Source organism: Chaetodon trifascialis, chromosome 2, assembly GCF_039877785.1.
Source record: "Chaetodon trifascialis isolate fChaTrf1 chromosome 2, fChaTrf1.hap1, whole genome shotgun sequence".
NCBI classification, from domain to species: domain Eukaryota; kingdom Metazoa; phylum Chordata; class Actinopteri; order Chaetodontiformes; family Chaetodontidae; genus Chaetodon; species Chaetodon trifascialis.
In genome coordinates, this window is record NC_092057.1 from 3,093,419 (window position 1) to 3,103,697 (window position 10,279).

Genomic DNA, 10,279 nt, shown 5'->3' on the forward strand with positions numbered 1-10,279 from the left:
AGGAAGTCAGACATTTACAGAAAAACTTTATTTCCCTTCAGCAAATTTCCCTTCAGAAATGTCAGCCAACAGTTAGCACCAGTCCTTTCGCTGTGACCTCCTGTACCAAAATACTACTCACAAAATATATTCAAAGTGCCTTGAAAACAGACTGGGATAACGCAGCTTGTAAGTGAGTGTGCTTCAGATATGAAATGATGAAAATTAAATAATGCTGGCAGGTACTTCTGTCATTTGAGGTATGCACAAAACAAATGAAACAAGGCATATGCTGGCTGTGCGTAGGTAGGTGAGGTGTGGGCTCCACACACAGTGCAGCGCCCAGGCCTTTGGCTTGGTGTGGTCTACAGGTGGAGCACGCTGTCAGGTTTGGGATAGCCGAACAGCTCAAAGTCTGGTTCATACAGCTTGTATAGTTCTCTCCTCATTGTTATGGGAATCTGTGCAAACCAGTCTTTTTCCCAGCTGGTTGCAGTGCGGTTTCGGGCCCCTGAAGGGAAGTGTACTAGATGATCCACCTCCATAAGCTTCAGCAGATGCTCTGCGTCTGTTTCCAGGGTTTCTAATCGTCCAATGAAGTCATACTTCACCTGGCATGGATGGCACAGGCGGTACACCTGAAACGCACAAAGAGCAGGCGTACAATTTAAAAACTGCATCAGTTTGTGAGTATGTTTGTGGCTGTGCATGTAATCAGCCTGTGTCTCGTGGCTGCTTCTACTGCATGTGAGTACACTGTGTGTACGTACTGCATGTCACAATGGAAGAAAATCAATAATACACGAGAGAAAAAACATAAAAAAAGTTTTTAAAAATTCTGCGCTGAGACATACAGTATCATGCCAAGACAATTAAGAGGTCCACATACTAAAATTTGTATTCTGAACAATGCCAGCATGTTGGCTCAAATGGTTCAGTTTTTGGAGAGAGGACTGGTGGATGCCGTTGTCCCACAAACTGATAAAAAATTGTCTGCTCACAACCAGAAAATAATGAAGGAGCTGCTGCAATGGCTGACAACAGCCGACGAAACAGCTAGGAATGCTTTTATGTCATAAAACGGTTATATTTTTTTATTTTATGCCTTGTTGTAAAATATTCAGATGAGAACTGACAGCCATGTTCCAAAGGTGCAGTTTTCTTTTAATCTTTTCATTAATTTCTTGTGCATTTAAATAGTACACTGTCAGCATCAGTACGCTGCAATAACTGTAGCACACACCAAGTAAGAATAAGTACAATCTTGCAATGGCAAGAAGTCCACGTTATACTGGTGCTGTCTGTTAAAAACAGATGTGGAAGTGGCATGTGACCAACAGCAGGCTGTAGTATGCATATAAAGATATCCAATCATCTCAGAGCGTCCAATCGTGGGACATCTGGCCTTGCACTGCTTGTGTGAACGTGGCTGTATGAAACGAATACCTGCCGCCAGTGTTCGTTGAAGATGCTCTCCCTCTCTGTCTCTGGATCCAGCAGGTATGTGATAAACTGCTGAAAGGTCGGTTTGACTCCTGCTGCAAACGCCTCGGACGCCGTCTCTGGCAAAGTGCCAGACACATTACCATAACGACGCACCATGACCGAACCAAACTGCCTGTAGAAGTCCTCGTTGGGCCTGAGAGCACACACAAACACACACACTTTAATAATTGGAGAATGAAAGGACTGCTGTTCAATCAAACGTGAAGCGCATTCCTCAACCTCGCCTTCGACTCAGGGAACACACACACACACACACACACACACACACACACACACACACACACACACACACACACGCTCTGTGTCTACCCCTCCCCTAACAGACACACACCTTCCAAACTTGTTCCTGAAGGCTGAGATGAGACGCACAAAAGGGTCTCGTACAAACAGAAATTTGGTGTAGTGCTGGAGCTTGAGTGCCATCAGGTGGCGGGACAGAGAACCATAATGGCGCCAAAACCTGGGAAAAGACACATGGACACAAACAGCACACAGCACGCCCTCTTAAGTCATGATTTCAAGGCTTGCCAAAATCCAAACTCTGTAGCTGTCCAGTCTCATGCAACACTGGACAAATTTGGCAAAGTCACCAAATGACCGTAAAGTCAGGATAGATCCGTCCTCAAGGGGCAAAAGATGCACAACGATGTGGACAGAAAGACATAAATTCAGATGCAGGCAGCTCCCGAGGGGAAGAGAAAGGTCCGTCTGTGCTGCAGCGCCGAGCTCCGCCTGCGTTTCCACTCTCCTCTTCCAAGCGTCAGCTCAGTAAATAACTCCTTTAGCTCACCAAACACAGTTTCAGCAGAACTGGATATCTAAGTATTAACATAGATCTGCTTGAAAAAGGAAAACTTTTCATTCATTAAAGTCCTTTTCAGGACTGGGGACAGACACAGTACACTGCTACAGCATAGTGATGTGCTAGTCTACAGAGTCAAGTATTAAACAAAGAAATAATGAGTGTGTAAATAGATTTTGTGGGATATCAAACTGCCTCACTTTCATTTCACACTTGCAAAGTTGTCACATTCTGGCTTCACGATGATTTATTGGTTTATTTGCCTCAGTCATCACTGTGGGATTGATGCATGTGGTTTCTTTGTTTTCCTTGGTTAGACACGTTTTTCAGTCTCTGTTTTCATTGTTGAAATTTATAGTGGCTGTTTGTTTGTGTGTGGCTATGTGTTTTCTTTTTTTATTTAATTTGTAGACTACTTTTAAATTCACAGTTTCGTCCTGCAGTACGCTCTGACGTGTTGTCGTGGGGACATATTCCGTGTGTGCCGTAGCCTAACAATGATGGCGGTTGGACCACTGAGCAGACATTCGGGTGAAGCTGCCTATGAAGACCTTAAATCTACACTGAATGTAGATTAAAGGCTGAACGATGGTGTCCTCTGTCAGGGGGCTCAGTGGATTTTTTGATGCTGACTGCAGGGCCGAATGATGAGACAAAACATCGTTTAACATTAAAACTTCCATAGATACACTCACCGAACTCTGGGAACATTTCACTGTGTATTGATAACTGACAATGTGAGTCTTCTGCTCCATAAAAGGGCATAAAAGTAAGTAAAATCTAAAGAGATTTAGTATTTCTCTGACCAGAATTAGGTCCGTGCAGTGTGGAGAAGATTTCAAAGATCATTTATTGAGGGATTCAAAATGTAAAAAAGAAAATATTTGAGTTTTTTTTTAGGGGGCCTGAACAATTTCTGCAGGGGTGAGGTGGCACTGAAGGATCTGGATTTATGACGGGACTTCTCACTATACACCTTTCATAAAACATGACTTTAATGGAAAACATTAAAGTATTTTGTAGATTTGGCTCTGTGAGTATGTTAATCATCCATGCTGCATGGACACAAATCTGTTAAGTCACATTATGTGGACATGTCTTCCTTACAGGGACAAAACACAAGTCCCCATAATGTAAACAATTCAGTTGAAGATGAATGAAGATTTGGATTAAGGTTAGGATTCTGCTTTGGGTTGGGCAAGCAGTGCTTATGGGTAAAGAAAGTCTCCAGGAAACCAGTGTCAGTCTATGTAATGTCCCCACAAGTGATGGAGGCACGACTGTATATGTGTGCATGTGCGTATATGTGTGTCATACTTGGCAAAAGTGAGGTGGAGGGACGAGTTGTGTACGAGGTCGGGAGGTACAGCCTCTGGGTCAGTGTAAGGTTTTCCTGAGGAGGGCGAGATCAGAGACTGAGACAGAACCACCATCACTCTCTTCCAGTTGGTGCACGCTACCTGAACGGAGAACAGCGACGGGGGGAGAGAAACAGGAAAGACAAGAGCGGCTGTGAGCATGTGTGTGTGCGTGGACGTGAATGTGAGTTTGGACAAGCTGCAAAGTGCCAGAAGGAAAAAGAGGAACTGAGTTTTTAAGATGTTTTTGTCCTCTTACTTTCTCGCTGTTTATCTAACTCACCACCCACGTGCATACCACCACCCACAAGCTGACACAAACACAAACACACACACACACAAACACACACACACGCACACAGGGCAGCCGTACCTTGGGAACATAGCAGTAGATAATCCGGTGTGTGTCATCCACTATCAGGTGATCCAGCTCTCTGTTGGGGATCTGCTCAAACGCCCGAGTCCTTCCGGGGAATTCCACTGCATCCCTTCCTGAACACGCATCCATGATCCTCCTCTTCCTCGCCTCCTGTTCTCTGTCATCCTCGGCGGTACGACTCCTCTCCTTCTCCACGTCCTCCCTTGTTTCCACCTTCCTCTGTTCTTGTTTGTCCCTCTCCTCCTCCTCTGCATCTTCGTCAACTGCTCCTACCGTCTCCGCAGGGACCAGTGATATACTGGAAGCAGTGGTTGGGACGATGAAGGGAGAACTGGTCTGGGCTCTGCTGGTGGATGTAGAGTGTGAACGGCCGGTCGTCGCCTGAGGGTTAGAATCAGAGTGAGGTGGCTTGTGTTTGGGCTCCTGATAGGGGTAGAGGTTGAAGCCCCCGATGTCGTCCCAGTAGACGATGATCAACAGGATCATAAACAAAGACCCCAGGATGAAGGCCGCTCGTAGACCACGCCATATTCCCATGGTGATACCAGATCCAGGGCCGTGATTGGTGCAGAAAAGAGGAAGAGGTTATCTCAGCTCCATGGTGGCCATCGATCACGGAAGGAGACGCTTCCTGCTCGCCAGCTGCAACTGAAAGAAACAGGAAGTGTTCCTCTTTTACAGCGTCAATGAAGTGAAGTGATTAAGCAACTACAAACTGATTCTTAAGTACAAGAAATGAATATTATGGCTTGAAAAAAAAAGTATGTGCATTTATTATTTACACAGTAACAAATGTAGTGTATCATATTAAAACTTTTAATTATATCAGCTTTATATTATACTGTTAAAGAAGCACTTTCTAATAAAATAATCCCTCAAAAGGATTTATAACCATTAGCTAAGATCATCATTAATGGTTACTAAGTAATTTACTAATTATTTCTAAATCAGTTCTAAGCCATTAACAGGATTAACTGTTGGGTTTCCGGGTTGTGAAAAATCCCTGATGTTTACTCTCTGCATTATTATGCAGCTACTGTATTAACGTCGTTAAAACATTCATAATTAAATAAATAAATAAAATGATGATGACACGAGGTGAGGTTATATAAGCTGCCTAGTTACCGCGGCAACAGAAAGCAGTGACTCTAATTGTCATCAATGGTTAGACAAAAAAAAAAAAGATGGAATAAACAAAAGTGGACTGAAATGAAAAACACTGACATTGAATCCTGTATCTTCATCAGACGGCCTCAAACGTGCTGAAAGGTGAAAGTTGTAAAATGAGGCTTCTTATCATTTCCTTTAATTTGTAACAGGCGGCGCAGGACGATAACAACAGTCAGAATGAGACAGCAGACACAAACAGGCGTAAAAAACAATGTAAGCGACCGATATTTAACGTCTGGGAGTCGAACAGCGCGCATGCATGGTTTATGTGACAGCTGCTCTTTTCACTCAACGCTGAAATGCAAAATTAATTGGTGAGGGGGAGTTTTTCTAAATGTCAACACAGCGAATAAAAACATAAATATAAAATAAATACAGCATAAAGTGACATGCTGAGACGTGTGAGCTCGGATTCTGCAGGCTCCGAGCGAGCGTGCTGTGTGTCGACGAATCCATGCAGGCTGAGCGATAATAAAAAATATAAAGCTCATATTTATTCAGATTTAGACTGTTTTAGTTCAGACCTTTGGCTACATTTTCCCAGTAAGTAAAACTAACCACATTATATTTATGACTGCTGTATTTAATTACAGTTTTAAGGTACTGTGCTGTAAATATTATGTTATAATTCAGAGGGAAATATTATAGCCTACTTTCGAATATTCACTCCGCTGCATTGTATTTGATGGCTAAACTCACTAAACTCAGCGACTTTGGGGAAGAAGTTAGATAAGATGAATCATTATATGATGAATCATTATCCATCCATTATCTATACCGCCTATCCCTTTCGGGGTTGCGGGGGGCTGGAGCCTATCCCAGCTACAATGGGCGAGAGGCGGGGTACACCCTGAACTGGTCGCCAGCCGATTGCAGGGCCACATTCAAGGACAAACAACCATTCACACTCACACTCACACCTACGGACAATTTAGAGTCATCAATTAACCTAATGAGCATGTTTTTGGTCTGTGGGAGGAAGCCGGAGTACCCGGAGAGAACCCACGCATGCACGGGAAGAACATGCAAACTTCACACAGAAAGGCCCCGCCTGACCCGGGGATCGAACCGGCAACCTTCTTGCTGTGAGGCACGCGCACTACCTGCTGCACCACCGTGCAGCCCATGAATCATTATAATATTAAAAATTAAAACAGCCCAAAACTCATTTTATCACAGCAATGACTCAAGTAGCCTAGAAGTAAGCATTAAAGTGGCAAATATCATCACACTTTTTCTTTTTTACTCAAACTACATTTTGATCATATGCAGGACTTGTACTTCTACTGGTGTACCTTTCTACTACTGTTACTTTTACTAAAGCAAACGATGTCAGTATTTCTTCCTAAATAAATGACGTTAAATTCAACTTGTGACAGGCATCAGCAACAATCTTTAACATTTTTAATGATCATTAATGAACAGAATAATTGTAGTATGCGCTATAAATGCTTTGGTCCAGTGTGAACGTGCCCAGGGGCCGTGGGAACCTCAGGCTCCGCCCGGGGCCCTCGACTGTCACACAGGGATGTGAACAAGGGGCCGTGGGGGTGGAAGCAGCTTCAGCCCTGAGCCTGCTGGAGGGTTTACACCCCTTATTGTCTGTCCCATAAAACATCTGCTGCCGGGGAAAACTGTGGAAAAAATGACGATCCTAATAAAAGCAGAGGGGGAAAATCCAGACTGAAGGAAAGCAAAGAGAAAGAAAACCCTCCGGCTCGAAAATGATTGTTTTTTCTGCGGTGTTTCTTTCCACTGCCTCTAAATCTGAACTCCGCGTTGACCGGAGGAGCCTATTTTAAGAGATCAACATCCACAAACTCTCTCGTGTCGTGGCACGCGCTGTACCCACACACACGTGCGCACAGACACGCGCAAAAAGGAAAAACACGTAAAAACGGAGGTGAACCTCAAACGTGTCTGTGCAGCTCAGAGGCAACTTCGCACTGAGAGTTGCACCACTTGTTTTCCACTTGTTTTTGAGGAAATGGTGTTCATGAAGGGAGGGACACACCGTTTGATTTCAGCTAATATTCCTCCCCCCATCGCCCCCTCCCAGTCCTCGGTCGGAAAACAGCCTTAATTTATACAGTACACAGGTTACAATGTGCCCTTTCACCGGACACTGACCCTCTCTCATGCACTCCTCAGCCTGCAGCAGCCGACGACAGAAAGCATGAACTTCTTTTTCTCCACAGCCTCCTCTGCTCTTTCTCCACACGGACCTCCTCATCACGCTCCCTTTGAGGTGCACGGAAGCCCGGTTTGTTCCCTTCATGCCCTTCACGCCGGGAGCATCGCGGCTGTGATTAAAGCCGGTGGGAACGTGCGTCCGTGCGTCTGAGAAAAGGACCATAAATGAGCCGAACGTGATGTTTTCTCTTACCCGGCAGATGAGCTCCATGGTGCCGGTCAGCCAGGCCTTTGTCGCCCGCACGGTGTCCCCTCTCTGTCTGTCCGTCTGCCCAGTGATGGGACAGGGTGGGCGCGACGGGACTGTAGCGGTCTGCGCCCTCCACACGGTGAAGAGGAATCTCGCGAGAGTTTGGTAACCGCTGCCCCTGTTCCACAAACGCTGCGTGTTTGTTTTTTTTTTACATACTGGCTGTATTTAGGCTATGAAACCGTAAACCCGCCTCCACCTAAGCCTCTGGTTTCCCAAAGTAAGGTCCTGGGACCTCCAGGCGGCCCCCTGAGGGTGCTGCAGCTGGATTAGCAATACTAACCTCACTGTAATGGGCCTAAACAGAAGGGCAGGACACTATGGAAGCCCAAAACCGCCAAGAAAAGGGAGGAAAAGGTGAAAGGTCATGCGTAGTAACAGTACCTCAGTAAAATTTTATGAGAAACTATATCAAGATCATGAGATAATAAATCAGGATTACGATACTTATAAAGCCCTGAGATACATGAAACTCAATCATTCCTTCATGACTTTGTGGACTCGACATTCTCCAATTAAAAACTTTAACTAAAACACTTATTTTATAGATTCTGACTGAGTGAGTTTACATTTGGTGACGTTTGGCCCAACAGAAACATGAATAATAGAGAGCTTCAGCATGACTCCCCCACTGATTTTACCACTGGTCAAGTTCAGCTAATTAAAAAATGTAAAGTCCAAGAAAGCCTCAATAAACAATTTAGAGACTCTTTTTATAGGTTTCTGGTCAAAACTTTTGGAGGGTGGTTTTGGGTGACTCATGACTGTAGTATTTTGAAAATCCTGGCTGCTGCCCCAAAAAGCAGAACAGTACGTAAAAGCTGGCCTTTCTTCTTACCAAACTGCCCAAAAAAGTCCAGAAAATAAACACAATATGTATTATTGTAGCTGCTGCCATAGAATGAAGCGTCAGAGAGCTGGCTGATTGAAGTTCTTGAGGTGCAGAAATATTAAAAACACTTTTCAACATAGTACAACGCAACACAACACCACCATAAAATACGGCCTAAATAAAGTGGAGTCAAAGCACCAAAAAACAAAGTAGTAGTCAAAAAAGCAGAAGCAGAATAATCAGAGTCAGGAGATATTTATTGTTCTGAACTGAATTCTACTGCACGGGCGTTTCTAGATTTCTGGTAACTAAATATATGCTGTCTTGATTTCTGAACTCATTCTGTCAGTCATAAAAGTCTAAACCTGGCATCAGCCACGTTTGAACGAGGACTGTCTCTTAATGAGTATTTATAACATCTGTGAGCTGATGGGAAAATGACGGGGCGGCTGCTGGTTCCACATCACAGGGCTCAGGCGGCTCCCCAGAAGTCTGCTGAAAGAGCACGATGATCCTGTTACCAAAAAAAGTCTGAATTCGAGGGAGGCATTGTGGACCCCCCTCAGTCAGAGCCAGGTGGATCAATATTTGGATAAATCACAGAAACACTGATTTATTCTCTACATGCAAACCACAGGTCTGTTGTAGATTTCAGATGAAATAAAATGTTGAATTTCAGTCATGGTGCAGATGTAGTGATGAAAGTTCTGCTCACCTTGTTCAACATAAAAGTGGACATCTGTTCAAGACAAACACAGGACACTGGTCATTCATCTCACCAGTTCCCAAACTGGTAGATAACATCTTCCATAAATAAGACATTAGTCTGTCCACTTTGTCAGCCAACATTTGTACAAGAGAGCGTGGACATACATTAGATCAGGTTAATGAGACAGAAGACCTCTGCAGCCTATAGAGTCAACATTCAAAGCGAGGGTAGAACAACACTGTCTGACCTCAGTGTCCATTAGGGAGGAAGCACAAACACTGATGAACCTAAATGCTGCTGACACATCAAGAGCCGACTGTTCCCTGCATCACCAGCTCGTCTAACAGTGACGCAAATGCTGATTATGAAATGCACAAATGTCTTCAAAATGGTTTATTTCCCACAAAAGAAATTACACTGCATGCTTCCCACAAGCAGACTAAATTGGTTTGATAAACTTCAGCACCCACCGTAATGACAGGCCAGCTTTCCAGAACAGAGGACCCCATCATCTCGGACGAACAAAACCTTTTAAGACCACAAAATACACAGTGGATACGAAGCTGTGAGCTTGACTTACAAATATTTGGAAAGGAAATTAAAATCATATGAGCAGAAAGAAACGTCCTCTAGCACATTTTCCAGTTTATGGTTGTGGTTAAACATAATGAATAAAAAATACAGTGACCTCTAGTGGCAGCCAGTGTGCCAGCAGCTGGATTTCAGACTGAAACCCAGCTGTTAAACTGAGAACACAACAATCTGTTAATGATGTGATTTGTTCCAAACAACAAAGTTTTATACTCAGATACTTAAAGTAAACTGCAGATAACGACAGAACAAAAGTCTGAGTGAAGGATGAGGCTGGTTAATATTCATTACGCCCCATTAGCAGATTACTTGTGACAGATCAATTAAATATTGACGTCAAACAGCTTGTCAGCTGTTATTTGGCTTTTGTGCAATGGAGTGCTTTTGATTATGCTATCAGGACATAAATGTGAACAATTTTCTGCTTATGTTGATGACAAGTGTGGTCAACAGATCCACAGAGCCTTCTCGATCTCCTTCCTATGTGGCAAAGTTATTGAACATTTAACG

At 43.8% G+C, this 10,279-nt stretch overlaps 1 protein-coding gene across 2 annotated transcripts; it reads right to left on the bottom strand.

Annotated features, from left to right (window-relative positions):
- Window positions 1-9: 9 nt before the first annotated feature.
- LOC139350304 (carbohydrate sulfotransferase 12-like) lies at window positions 10-7,797 on the bottom strand. 2 transcript variants are annotated; one of them, XM_070991550.1, is made up of 7 exons: window positions 7,581-7,704; window positions 5,249-5,286; window positions 4,019-4,672; window positions 3,605-3,747; window positions 1,817-1,945; window positions 1,426-1,618; window positions 10-617 (listed from the first exon to the last, which is right to left on the bottom strand). In XM_070991550.1, the coding sequence occupies exons 3-7, from the start codon at window positions 4,559-4,561 to the stop codon at window positions 345-347; spliced, it is 1,281 nt and encodes a 426-aa protein (XP_070847651.1). In that variant the 5' UTR covers window positions 4,562-4,672; window positions 5,249-5,286; window positions 7,581-7,704; the 3' UTR covers window positions 10-344. The 2 variants fall into 2 exon arrangements, with proteins under 2 accessions (XP_070847651.1, XP_070847660.1); XM_070991559.1 differs by lacking the exon at window positions 5,249-5,286 and having other exon boundaries at window positions 7,581-7,797.
- Window positions 7,798-10,279: the final 2,482 nt, after the last annotated feature.

Bases quoted from the DNA above. Each gene is read 5' to 3' on its own strand.
- LOC139350304 (XM_070991559.1), bottom strand. From the start codon at position 4,561: ATGGGAATATGGCGTGGTCTACGAGCGGCCTTCATCCTGGGGTCTTTG. The intron at 1,946-3,604 runs GTATGACACACA...GTCTTTTCCCAG, and splicing joins CTCCACCTCACTTTTGCCAA to GTTTTGGCGCCATTATGGTT. The intron at 618-1,425 runs GTATTCGTTTCA...TGTGCGTTTCAG, and splicing joins TCAACGAACACTGGCGGCAG to GTGTACCGCCTGTGCCATCC.